The sequence below is a fragment of the Mobula birostris genome, chromosome 2 (assembly GCF_030028105.1).
Source record: "Mobula birostris isolate sMobBir1 chromosome 2, sMobBir1.hap1, whole genome shotgun sequence".
NCBI lineage: Eukaryota > Metazoa > Chordata > Chondrichthyes > Myliobatiformes > Myliobatidae > Mobula > Mobula birostris.
The window spans coordinates 165,829,820-165,844,400 of record NC_092371.1 but is presented as its reverse complement, the minus strand read 5'-3'; the positions used below and the strand labels follow the sequence as shown (position 1 = coordinate 165,844,400).

General features: G+C 45.6%; 1 protein-coding gene across 1 annotated transcript; it reads right to left on the bottom strand.

Moving 5' to 3' along the window:
- Nucleotides 1-1,071: 1,071 nt before the first annotated feature.
- On the bottom strand, nt 1,072-14,555 carry fsaf1 (40S small subunit processome assembly factor 1). The gene is made up of 7 exons (XM_072250908.1): nt 14,400-14,555; nt 9,391-9,770; nt 4,125-4,181; nt 3,109-3,204; nt 2,279-2,359; nt 2,048-2,091; nt 1,072-1,241 (listed from the first exon to the last, which is right to left on the bottom strand). Exons 1-7 carry the CDS (start codon nt 14,539-14,541, stop codon nt 1,118-1,120), a joined length of 924 nt encoding a protein of 307 aa, XP_072107009.1. The 5' UTR covers nt 14,542-14,555; the 3' UTR covers nt 1,072-1,117.
- Between the last annotated feature and the right edge of the window lie 26 nt (nt 14,556-14,581).

Here is a 14,581-nt window from a genome sequence, read left to right as displayed (position 1 = left end):
GATCCAGGCAGCATCCTGGTAATATCCTCTATAAAGCATCTATCATTTCTATGAGGTGACCAGAACTGAACACAATACTGTACTCCAAACATGTCCTAACCAGTGTTTTTAATGATGTAAATATTACCTCACTGCTCTTGAAATCAATCCTCTGACAAATGAAGGCCAACACACCAGCCTGTCAAGTCCTGTGGCAACTTTTTTGAAGTATCTATGGACACGAACCCCAAGATCCCTCTATTCCTCCACACTGCTATGATTCCAAGATCTCCCCATTCCTCCCACTGTAAAGAATCCTGTTATGATGAAGCAGCTCAGTCCCTGTCAAAAGATATCCTAGGCTGACCAACCAACAACTGAAAACTCTAGCCTATTCTCACCCAGATTCAGGACTGCGCGGGATTCAATAACAAATTATTCAAAAATAATCCAAAGCTTTGTGTCCCAAATTTTGCTACTATTTCTATAATAGAGCTTTGTCCCAAAAAAGTAATAAGTCCAAACTTGAAAGACTGTAGCCAATGCTCACAAGAAACAAATAACCCATCCTGTTCCAGAGCTCATATTCCAGAAATATGAAACTCAGCAGGCCTTATTGAATGAACTGACAGATACAGTACATAGCTGCCAGCAATCACAGCCAACTTTTGTAATCTGAATGTCTGTTCATTTGTGTTTTTTTCATATTTGCACTGTCTTCTTTGCACAATGGTTTCAGTTTTTCTGTGTACTTTTTCATTGATTCTATTGTATTCCCTTGCTCTACAGTAAATAAGGAAAAAGAATCTCAGGGAAGTACACGTTGACATATTCTGTGCATACTTTGACTGTGAATTTACCCATTTATAGGTCATTCATCTGTACAACAAACTGTTCCAATGATTTCCTGTAATTTTCAAATAAATCCACTTCTTGGGTAAGCATTTTTTGACCCTATTTACCAAAAACTGAAATAATATAAAAGCTAAATTTTAGGTGCAGCGGCTTTGATAATTAATAAAAATCAATCAGAAATTCTTTTAACACACATCAGAATGAAAACAAACACCCACTGACCATGTCTGCACAATATTTTTGACTAATAATTTATTTTCCACACATTTGGGACTGTACAAAACTACGTGCGTTTTGACATTGAACTGCTTTTGAGTTTCTTGATGTCACTGTCGCTGAGGATCAACGCTCCATTTTTAAATCTTCCCAGCTGTTCTGTGAGGGACCTGTCAGCCTTTTTGTTCCGCCTGTGGAAACCAAATTACAATTAATGTCAGCAGTTAAAAGTCTTTGCTTCCTATAACACGACACTTATAACTGGCGAGGTTAACTGTGAATCATCTAATTGACCGGAGATTAATTGATGGATTTTACATAAAACATACAATACAGGTTCCTTGGCCCACGATGTCGTACCAATCTCTTAACCTACCCCAAGACCCAACCTTTCCCTCCCACATACGTAATGCAGGGAAGATTGAAGATGTTTTAATCTGAAGTAATAAACAAATTACTTGAGGAACTCAGTGGGACAATTAACATCTAATGCAGGGCAGAGGATTTGTTAATGTTTAGGGTTGAGACCCTATTACATCAGAATGTAATTTTTGATCCCAACTGACCCATGAACTCTGTATTCCACAACATGCACATATATTAAAAAAAACACTTCTGTAGAAAAATTTGCCAAGAAAATTCATGGCTAAGACCACGATCACCCACAGCACATAATGAATGAATGGAGAGAAGTCAGTGGTAAGTTTTATTTTATAAACTCAGAGTGGGAGGTACTGCCACTGCCAGGGATGGTGGGAGAGGCAGATATATTAGGAACTTTTAAGAGACTCTTAGATAGACAGATAAATGGCAGAAAAATGGAGAGCTATGTGGGAGGGAAGGGTTGGGTTGATCTTGGAGTTGGTTAATAGGTTGGCACAACATCGAGAGCCAAAAGGCCTGTACTGTGCTGTAATGTTCAATGCTCTGTGAAAATCTAACAAAGAAGGAGACACAGATCTTCTGTCACACACAACAGGTATCACAGCTTGCTTACCTTTCCTCCACTTTCTTTTCCCTCGATGGGGCCAATTTTGCATTCTGAAGTGAAGTGAACAAGAGATGATGTGACTGAATGATTATGCTGTCTCTTAACCAATAAACAATAACAAATTACAAATATTATTCAAATATATTCTGAAACATGTTTCACAAGGATGCAGCAATGTTGAAGTTTAGGATCAATTTGTTCTGCTGAAAACATGTCCAACAATAGAACAGCACTAACCATTTTTACTTGTTTCACTGTAGACTTATTTTTCATCTGTTCCTGGTAAGTTTTGTAATTTACATATTCACGTTTTGGGGGCTGAAATAAAAATAGCAAAAGGGTTGTTAAGTTGTGATTTTCAAATTCAAACATTTATGATGATTACAATGTTGACAATTTTCAGTGTGGCACATTGGCTGCCACGGTAGCATAGCAATTAGTGCAATGTTGGAGTTCAATTCCACCAGAATTCGGAGTCTGTCAGGAGTTCTCCCTGTAACCATGCCAGTTTCCTTTGGGTTCTCAGGTTTCCTCCCACGGTCTAAAGAATTCAAACAGAAAATGGAAATAGGATCAAGTTTCCCGAAGGTGTATGAATGCCAGAGCAAAGGGCTAGAACCCTCAGCCCTCTTCTACCTTTTCTCTCAAACACTGCAGTTAGCACAGGTCGATATTCTCCTATGTGGATCAATCTCATGGAGAGAGATATTGGTATGAAGAACTACAGAAGGATACAAACAAATGTGCATGCATCAAGGATCAGATTCATTCACTATATGCGACACATTTACATGCTGTGGTGTGTTGACATGACAGGTAACAAAAGATAATTTTCAACAATTAACAGGAATAAGGAATGATATAAAAATTAAAGTTGGAGGTTAAAGTTCAGATATAGAATAAAATGTGCATAAATACATGACTACCAGCATGTATTTACAAGGTAAATTATAAAAGTAGTTTATTGTTTACAGTGCAGTGATGAGGGTAACAGATAGGGAGGGGTGGGGCTAACTGGAATGGTTGACCAGATTATCTGCCTGGGGAAAGTTTTTGTTTTGACCTACCCTAGCACCAAGCATAATGGCTCTCTCTTGTTCTAAAATCCTCTGTTCTTCTTTTTTGTATCCTGTGATGCCAAATCTGTGCACTTCCAGACGGGCCTGTAAAGCAAAAGGCAAAAAGGCACCAATAGTGAGGTTTGTGGACTCTCATAAACAGTGTTCAGCTGCCAGCTCTGGAGTGAAGATCTGGAGGCACAATGCAAGCTTCTTCTCAGTGAACCTGGTCAGCGATTCTGCCATGGGTCCACCAACCTGCTGAGATCAATGGTGTCTGCCTGCAAGGGCTGGTTGTGTATGTCTTGCAGATATGGTAAGTGGGAATGAATTAGTGAGTATGACCTTTCTCATGCAGCACAACCCACTCACACTCTCACCATCCTCCCTGGTTGTGACCAGCGGTCACTCTGCAGGGGCTGACGGCCGAAGCCCTAGATCTAGGAGTCTGAAGTCAGAGGCCTGGAGGCTTGTCCTGGGATTGGAAGACTGTGAGAGTGGGTGGGGAGGTTGTCATTTAAAGTTAAATTGGATAGATATAGGGACAGGAAAGGAATGGAGGGCTATGGACCGAGTGCAGGTCGGTGGGACTAGGTGAGAGTAGGAGATCGGCAGGGACTAGAAGGGCCGAGGTGGCCTGTTTCCGTGCTGTAATTGTTATATGGTAATAAAAGACCCTACAGAAAGAAAGGGGTTTGTTTTGCTGTTGTTTTGTTGATTGTTGTGTTCTTCGTTGTTCTGTTGAGCTATGATGCGTGAGCGGTCCCCAACACATCCTTAGGTAGTGCTGAATGTCAACACAAATGACCCAATGTGTCTGTGCAAATAATTTGAGCCCCTCCTCCCACTGCCTCCACATTTTTTAATTTATAATTTTTTCCTTCCTCAAATCACCATCGCATTCCTCAACCTTTATAAGGCCTGTAAAAGCTTGACAAAAGATGAGAGGATTCTCAGTGCCTTGGCACAGAAGACCGAATCAATGGATTATGTACCAAAATCAAAGTAACTGATACAAGACTTACCCTCTCCAAATTGAATGGATTTTGTTTTGTGTTGTTCTTCTCAGCTGCATCTGTCACCTAAACATGTAAAGATATAAAGTCATTGTTTCAACTTTTAAATCTGCTGAAAAAGCAGTTTTTGTTGCAATATTTTCCTACAGTATGGACACCTGCCCCTTCCATACTGTGCATAAAGGAGTAGTTTAGCAAGGGGCAGGTAGATATTTGAGTCTTTCAGAAAATTAGTCAGTGTCAACCACTTTCAACAATACTGTCCCCGAGGGGAACCAGTTGCCCAATAGCTGAGGAATATCAACATTACATAAGAACGAGGTCCTTTAAGTCACATTTTAAGCTGCCACATAATTTGCACCCATGTTTATTTTTATTTATACATTCAGAGATACAGCACAAACAGGCCCTTCCAGCCCAACAAGCTGCACCACCACCTAACTCACCAAGCCCAATCACAGGACAATTTACAATGACCAATTAACCTAACTGCTATGTCTTTGGACTATTGCGTTTTAATGTTTTTTTTAATTTAGCGATACAACATGGTAACAGTCTCTTCTGTTAGAATGAGCTCACACTGCCCAATTACACCTATGTGACCAATTAACCACTACCCATACATCTTTGGAAAATGGAGGGATACCAGAGCAGACGGAAGAAAGGTCACGGGCAAACTCCTTACAGACAGCAGTGGAAACTGAACCCAGGTCATTGGCACTGCAATAACATTACGCTAACTGCAACGCTGTCGTGCTGTCTCCATCAATTTTGCAACACAATAGCCTGGGAATTTCCAACCCAGCAAACTGTGGCTAATCATTAAACCAGTTAAATACAAATCTCTCACTCCATCACATCTTTCTTGCAAACCGGATGTGCAGTTTAGATTGGTCCTAGACTGCCATTACTGAGTCATAGAGTCACAGAAAAGTACAGCACAGAAACAGGCCCTTTGGCCCATCTAGTCCATGCCAAACCATTTAAACTGGCTACTCCTACCAACCTGCACCAGGACCATAGTCCTCAATACCCCATCACCCATGTATCTATCCAAACTTTGCTTAAACATTGAAATCAAGCTCACGTGCACCATTTGCACTGGCAGCTTGTTCCAATATCTCATACAACTTCAACATAACATTCCAAATCCTGTACTCAATACTTCTATTTATGAGGATGAATGTGCCAAAAGATTCCTTTATGACTATATACCTGTGACACTACTTTCAATAAATTATGGACCTGTATTTCCAGATCCCTTTGTTCTACCACACTCAGTGCCCTATTGTTCACTGTGTAAGTCCTACCCTGGTTGGTCCTACCAACGTACACCACCTCACACTTGTCTGCATTAAATTCCATCTGACATATTTCAGCCCATTTTTTTGAGCTGATCCAGATCCCTCTGCAAGCCATGAAAGCCTTCTTTGCTGTCCACTACACCCAACCCTGGTGTCATCCACAAATTTGCTGATCTAGTCAACCACATTATTATCCAGATAGTTGATACAGATGACAAACAATACCAATCCCTGTGGGACTCCAGTCAGACAGGCAGCCTCTGGCTTCTCCTACAAAGCCACAGTCTAATCCAGTTTACCTCCTCATTTTGAATGCCAACAACTCAATCTTCTTGACTAACCACCCATGCGGGACTTTGTCAAATGCCTTGCTAAAGTCCGTGTAGACAACATCCACTGCCTTCATCCACTTTCCCGATAACTTCCTTGAAAAACTCTATTAAACATGACCCACCACACATGAACTATGCTGTATATCCTTAATCAGTCCATGTCTATCCAAAGACATATATCCAGTTCCTTAGAATACCTCCCAATAACTTTGCCAGAATTGATGTCAGTCTCAGCAGCTTATAATTTCCTGGTTTATGTTTAGAGCATTCGTTATCCTCCAACCTTCTGGTACCTCTTCTAGTGCTAATGTAATGCCTTGGTTCACATGGTCCATATTTTTTCTCTGTATGCTTTTCTCTTCTCTGTGTAAGCTGCTTGTTTGGGTTACTGGTGAAGATAAGAGATAGGAGAAATGTGTGCCATTCAATGGGGATGAATGGATTCAGGGGAGGTTTCTCTGGTGAGGGTCACCAAGGTTTGGGGCTTTTGAAAGGGGAGAAGAGAGAAAATGCTCCAGAGAAGGGATCAGAGGAGTCAACCCGGAGTGGGGCCGGGATTCGATGAAGCCTGGGGAGATTGAAGGAGGATCGACAAAGGGGAAACTGTGAACTCCAACTTGTGCACATTAGACTATTTCATTTAAAATGGGCCCTTTTCTTTTATTGCTTTTTCTTTACTAACCCTTTAGTCCAATTAAGAATTATAAAGCTAAATCTTTTAATTGTCTGCGGTGTACTGTGTTATTCCATGGTACTGATTTGTAACAGGGTAACGAATCACTCAGCATCCACACAATCAGGGGGATTTTGGTGAGGGGGGGGCATGATGTCTGAGAGAACACCTTGTCAGGTTCCGGGAAGTTATCCACCTTGATTTGCCCCAGGACAGCAAAAACCTCCTCTGTAATCTATATAGGGTCCATGAAGCTGATGCCACTTTGCCTCACTTTGATAGACTGTGTCCATCTCCTGAGTAAATACAGATGCAAAGAATATATTTAAGATCTCTCCCCCATCTCTTTTGCCTCCACACATGGATCACCATTCTGGTCTTCCAGAGGACCAATTTTGTTGCTTGCAGTCCTTTTGCTCTTAACATCTGTAGAATCCCACAGGAATAACTTCATACCTTCTCTTAGCCTTCCTGATCTCTTTAAGTATTCTCTTGAATTTCTTATAGTCCATAAGCACCTTATTTGTACCTACCTGCCTATATGTCCTATGCACCTCCTTTTTTTCCTTACCTGGGGCCTCAATCTCTCTTGAAAACCAAGGTTCTCTTCACTTGTTATATTTATCTTTTATTCTAACAGGCACAAACAAGCTCTGTACTCTCAAAAATTTCACTTTTGAAGGCCTCCCACTTAGCACATACAGCCTGTCCCAGTACATTCCTGCCAGATCATTTCTGATACATCAAACTTGGCCTTTCTCCAATTTAGAATCTCAACCCGAGGACCAGACTGATCCTTTTCCATAATTATCTTCTAACTAATGGCATTATGACCACTAAATGCAGAGTGTTCCCCTACACAAACTTCTACACCTGCCCCATCTCATTCCCAAATAGCAAATCAGGTATCACACACTCCCTTGATGGGACTTCTATGTACTGTTTAAGGAGCCCAGTCAATATGTGGAAAGTTAAAATCACCTACTAACACAACCTTATGTTTCTTGTAACAGTTTGTGATCTCTCTACAAATTTGCTCCTCTAAATCCCTTGGATTGTTGGGTGCTCTGTAATACAGCCCCATTAACGTGGTCATACCTTTCTGTTTCCTCAGTTCGACTTATAACGCCTCACTAGACAAGTTCTCCAGTTTGTCCTGATGGAGCACTGCTGTGACATTTTCCCTGACTAGTAACGCCAGCCCTCCTCCTTTAATCCCTCCCGCTGTCCCATCTAAACAGATGCCGGAATATTGAGTTGCCTGTTCTACAACCAAGTCTCACTGTCCTTCCTACAATACTTCTTGCATTGAAATATACACAGCTCAGCACACTAGTCACACTTTTGATTCCTGACTTTGTCTGAGGTCTTACCAACATGTCTCCACAACCTCTCCACCAACTGATCTGACTCCCTGGTTCCCATCCCCCTGCAACTCTAGTTTAAACCCCACCGTGCAGCATTAGCAAACCTTCCTGCTAGGATATTAGTCCCCTCCAGTTCAGGTGCGAACTGCCCCTTCTATCCAGGTCCCGCCTTCCCCGGAAGAGAGCCCAATGATCCAAAAACCTAGTGCCCTCCCTCCTACACAACTCCTTAGCCACGTATTAAATAGTATAATCTTCCTATTACTGGCCTCACTAGCACGTGACACAGGAAGCAATCCTGAGATCACAACCCTGGAGGTGCTGCCCTTTAACTTAGCACCCAACTCCCTGAACTCCCTATGCAGAATCTCGTCACTAGTCCTCCTCACGCCATTGCTACTTACACGAACAACGACTTCTGGCTGTTCACCCTCATACTTAATGATGCTGAGGACTTGATCTGTGATATCCCGGACCCAGGCAACAACATACCATCCAGGAAACTTGTTCTCACCCTCAGAACCTCCTTTCTGTTTTTTTCTAATGAAACCCCTATCATCACAGCTCGCCTCTTCTCCCTCCTTCCCTTTTGAATTGCAGAGTCAGAGACCCATTCACTGTGGCTTTCTTCCCAACAGTATCCAAAGTGATACATCTGCCGTTGAGGCGGATGGCCACAGGAGCCACTGTCCAATGGATGTTTAAACCCTTTCCCCTTCCTGACTGCCACCCAGTGTCCTGTGTCCTGGGCCCTGGCACCTGGGAGACAGGAGGGAATGGCTGATATAAACAGATTCTACCGATGGTGGAGATCTTGAGCAACGCACACAAAACAAAATGCAGGAGAATCTCAGCAAGTTAGGCAGCCTCAATGGAGGGGAACAAACAATCGGCATCTTGGGTCAAGATCCCACATCAAGGCTGGAAAGGAAGGGGAGGGGAGGAAGATGCTAGAATAAGGTGGTAGTGGTGGGGGGGGGGAGGGAAGAGGGGAGAAGAATCTGATAGGCAGAGGACGGTGGACCATGGGATAAAGGGAAGAAGGAGGGGCACCAGAGGGAGGTGATGGGGAGATGAGAAAAAAACCAAAAGGAGGGAGGGGAAACAGAATGGGAAAGGGAAAGAGAGAGGAGAGAAGTTACCCCAAGTTAGAAAAATTGATATTCAAGCCATCCGGATGGAGGACACCCTAGCAGGCTACCAGGTGTTGCTCTTCCAACCTGAGAGGGGCCTCATTGTAACAGAAGAGGAGACCATAGACTAACAAGAAAGAATGGAATCGGGAAGTTGAATTGAAAGAGGTGGCCAACAGGAAATCCTGCCTGTCGTGGCAGACCAGAGCAAAGGTGTTTGACAAAGCAGTCCGCCAATCTACGTCAGGTCTCATTAACGTAGGAGAGGCCATACCAGGAGCACCAGATACAGCAGATGTCGCTGACAGACTCACCATACCAGATGGAAACCAGAGGAAAGAAGTTCACAAGAGCTGGTTAGCAGTCAGCTGTGAGAACTTGCAGAAAGAGGATCAGAGTCAGAGGGAGAGCTGCTCATTTGCACTTTCAGGGCTGAACTGATGGAATAATGAACTGTAAAACGTACTTTATTGAGCTGCTCTGTTTCTTGTGGAGGCTTCCCTTTCCTGCGAGCACCCGTGAAGCACACAACTTCCACTGGCCTCTTTTGGCCCACGGTTACAGTCTGACGATCGGGCTCTTTTCCTCCTTCTTCCTTTGTGCTTGCAGTCCAGTCATCCTCAGAACCAAGCAGCTCTTGACGCAGCCTTTCCAGGCACTTCGGAGTCTGACCAGAAGAGATCAGCCTTTTCTTTGTGTGGAAATCATTTGTCCTGGGCTCTCCATCAGCGGGTAGCACAGGCTGAGGCTCAGAGCCAAACGTTTTCTCTTCTGTTTCCTTTAGTTTGCCTTTTCTCCCTTTTAGTTTTGGTTTCTTATTCTTCTTTCTATCCACATCAGCTTCCCCTGTAACAGTCAATGTTAAATAAAAAGTCAATAAAGGAGACTGGGAGTGAGATGCCTGTTTTGGAACAAATGGTCACGATGCAGTTCAGGTTTTCTACAGATGTACTGTGGAGAGCATTTGAACCACCATCTGGTACAGAGAGGCCACAACACAGGATCAGAAAAAGCTGCATAGGGTAGAGTTGGATTTTCTGTATAATTGTTATTTTCTGTGCAGTTTAACAGTGTCTGTCTGTTTGTATTTTATATAACTACCAATATACATTTAACCGTTAAGTATTTTTCCTAATGGTCACAGTATGTATTTGCAGTTGCTCAGTGTGTCCCCTAGTGGTTACAGTTCTTTTGTATCATTCTGAAAGCTTTTCTGGCATCACATTATTTGAATAGGGGCTCTTCCAATTGGTTAACTCTTATCTAGAAATTTGAATGGAATGTTTCTTATCTATGGGGTAGAAGAGTTGAGCTGTAAACTCGCCACCTTTAACCTTTACACAAGAAAGTCTGCAGATGCCAGAAATCCAAACCAACGCACACAAAATGCTGGAGGGACTCAGCAGGTCAGGCAGCACCAATGGAAATGAATAAACAGCTGACATCTTGACCAAAGATCCTTCTTTATTCTGGACTTCTTTCCTTCCCCTACTAGACCTCTGCTTCTCCCCGTTTCTAATTGTCTCTGTTCTATTAGTGCTTAATAAAACAATCATGCTACACATTTTGTGCCACTTTCTTGATTTCCTAAAGAACCTCAGATCAAAAACATCAGAATCCAACAGTTGTAAACTCAGCCAGCTCCATCATGGGCACCAGCCTCCACGCCACTGAGCACATCTTCAAGATGAAGCATCCATCATTAAGGACCCTCATCACCCAGGAGCCTGAAGACACACACTCATCATTTTAGGAACAGCTTCTTCCCCTCCGCCATCAGATTTATGAACAGACAATGAACCCATGAACACTACCTCACTATCTTCTCTCTTTTTGGCACTACCTGTTTTTACATGTTTTTTATTATAATTTATATTTTATGTATTACACTGTATTGCTGCCATGAAATAACAAACTTCACGACACAAGTAGTGATAATAAACCTGATTCTCATTCCTGAGGCTGCTGCTAAATCTGGTTCATAAACCTGTGTATTGTAGCAGTTAGCGCGAGGCTATTACAACTCACAGCGTCCATTGGAGTTCAGAATCAATTGTGGCATCCTCTGGAAGGAGTTTGCAGATGTACCAGTTAGCAAGTCAATCAGTCATTGTAAATTGCCCTGTGATTAGGCTGGGGTTAAACGGGTGGGTTGCTGGGCAGTGTGGCTCAATGGCTGTCCTGCATCACCAAATAGGAATGAGTGAGTGAGTAAATAAATAAAGCAAGACATCTACAATTACCATTTAATAACCACCAGTTCTGCTTTGACCTTTGATCTTTAAAGATCAGCTTTATTTGCCACATGAAATGTATCAGTTGCGACAGCATGAACACAGTCTCAGGGACAGACCCACAGTAGAGGTGTCAATCACTTGCACTGTCACTGCACTCCCTCTGTCATGACCTGTAAGCAAATCTCGGTGACCCGAGAGCTCTGTGAACTCTGCAAGCTCTCGGCAGTCTGACTGCAATGCACGGCAGCAGAGTCTCTGGCTAACGGCGCAAGAGAGCCAGTTTTGATCCCTCGAGGCCTCCTGTTCACGACTGAGGCCTGAGGGCTGGATCTGAATTCTGTTGTCCAGAGTGGAGTCTGTGAACATCTGCAAGCCCGCCAGGAAAAGCCTGTGGGTATGCTATCTTGGCACTGGAACGTGTGGTGATATTTACGGGTTGCCTCCCAGAACACCCTTGGGTGTTAATGCAAACACAGTTAACTGGGTGTTTTGATGTAGACTTGACAAATAAACTTGAATGCTGACCTCCAGTGCCGTGTGGAGCTGTGAACATCTGGGGTTACCCCAGGTAGTCTGCTTTCCTCCCACATTGGTTACTGGGGTTTATTATTGTCACACATACTGAGGTGCAGTGAAAAACCTGCCATCCATACAGATCATTTCATAACATCTGTACATTTTCACACCACAAGGACAGGCAACAGAAGGCAGTTTATCAGTTACAGATAAAGTACAGTGCAGGCAGACAGTAGGGTGAGGTCAAGGACCCATCTTATCGTACAAAAATGTACCACATCCACAAGACGTGCAGAGACACAAGACCCTGCAGATTCTGGAAATCTGCAGCAACACAGGAAGTGTTGGAGGTATCAGAATCAGGTTTATTACTGTTACACAAAAGAAATTCGGGGGCAGGCGGTGATAATAAATCACATTTTGAGTCCAGATGAGGGGTCCTGACCCGAAACGTTAGCTGTCGATTTCCCTCCATCGATGCTGCCTGACCGGCTGAATTCTTCCAAAGCAAAGCAGTTGGTAGGTTAAGTGGCCACGGTAAAATATCCCTAGTGTGTGGGTGAATGGAGAAGGGGAAATGCGGGGAGAACACCAACTCCACTTCTCAACCCTCAAACGCAGCCTTTTCAGCAATTTCTGTACCGACTCGTGTGGGTGGTCGGCGTAGCCCTATCCTTCTACAGAGGGACCACCGCGATCCAGAAGGCAGTGTGGCCAGTCTGGCCCTCCCTCGCCCAGACTACCTCACTCACTGTACTGATACAGTCTGACCCTCCCTCACTCACCGTACCGATACAGCCTGGCTCTCCCTCACCCAGCCTCGCTCACTCACCGTACCGATACAACCTGGCCCTCCCTCACCGTACTGATACAGTCTGACCCTCCCTCACCGTACCGATACAGCCTGGCCCTCCCTCACTCACTCACCGTACTGATACAGCCTGGCCCTCCCTCACTCACTCACTGTACTGATACAGCCTGGCCCTCCCTCCCTCACTGTACTGATACAGCCTGGCCCTCCCTCACTCACTCACTGTGCTGATACAGCCTGGCCCTCCCTCACTCACTCACCGTACCGATACAACCTGGCCCTCCCTCACCGTACTGATACAGCCTGGCCCTCCCTCACTCACTCACTGTACTGATACAGCCTGGCCCTCCCTCACTCACTCACTGTGCTGATACAGCCTGGCCCTCCCTCACTCACTCACCGTACCGATACAACCTGGCCCTCCCTCACCGTACTGATACAGCCTGGCCCTCCCTCACTCACTCACCGTACTGATACAGCCTGGCCCTCCCTCCCTCACTCACTCACCGTACTGATACAACCTGGCCCTCCCTCACCGTACTGATACAGCCTGGCCCTCCCTCACTCACTCACCGTACTGATACAGCCTGGCCCTCCCTCCCTCACTCACTCACTCACCGTACTGATACAGCCTGGCCCTCCCTCCCTCACTCACTCACTGTACTGATACAGCCTGGCCCTCCCTCCCTCACTCACCGTACTGATACAGTCTGACCCTCCCTCCCTCACCGTACTGATACAACCTGGCCCTCCCTCACTCACCGTACGGATACAGCCTGGCCCTCCCTCACTCACTCACTGTACTGATACAGTCTGACCCTCCCTCCCTCACTCACCGTACTGATACAACCTGGCCCTCCCTCACTCACCGTACGGATACAGCCTGGCCCGCCCTCCCTCACTCACCGTACGGATACAGCCTGGCTCTCCCTCACTCACCGTACGGATACAGCCTGGCTCTCCCTCACTCACCGTACCGATACAGCCTGGCCCTCCCTCACTCACTCACTGTACTGATACAGTCTGACCCTCCCTCACTCACTGTACTGATACAGCCTGGCCCTCCCTCCCTCCCTCACTCACTCACTCACCGTACCGATACAGCCTGGCCCTCCCTCACTCACTCACTGTACTGATACAGTCTGACCCTCCCTCACTCACTCACCGTACTGATACAACCTGGCCCTCCCTCCCTCCCTCCCTCACTCACTCACCGTACTGATACAGCCTGGCCCTCCCTCCCTCCCTCCCTCCCTCACTCACTCACTCACCGTACCGATACAGCCTGGCCCTCACTCACTCACTCACCGTACTGATACAGCCTGGCCCTCCCTCCCTCCCTCACTCACTCACTCACCGTACCGATACAGCCTGGCCCTCCCTCACTCACTCACTGTACTGATACAGTCTGACCCTCCCTCACTCACTCACCGTACTGATACAACCTGGCCCTCCCTCCCTCCCTCACTCACTCACTCACTCACTCACTCACTCACCGTACTGATACAGCCTGGCCCTCCCTCCCTCACTCACTCACTGTACAGATACAGTCTGACCCTCCCTCACTCACTCACCGTACTGATACAACCTGGCCCTCCCCCCCTCCCCCCCTCCCCGTACTGATACAGCCTGGCCCTCCCTCCCTCACTGTACTGATACAGTCTGACCCTCCCTCACTCACTCACCGTACTGATACAACCTGGCCCTCCCTCCCTCCCTCACTCACCGTACTGATACAGCCTGGCCCTCCCTCCCTCACTGTACTGATACAGTCTGACCCTCCCTCACTCACTCACCGTACTGATACAACCTGGCCCTCCCTCCCTCCCTCACTCACCGTACTGATACAGCCTGGCCCTCCCTCCCTCCCTCACTGTACTGATACAGTCTGACCCTCCCTCACTCACTCACCGTACTGATACAGCTGACCGAGGATGCAGTCGAGCAGCCGCCGCTCGGCCTCGCCGGTATCCCGTTCACCCATTGTAGCTGCCTGCCCTTCCCTCATGTCACACAGACGTTTTACGTCAGTCGTCGCACTGTCTGATGTCATTACGTTTTCCTACGTCAGGCCATCAAGCCGAGGCGGGTCA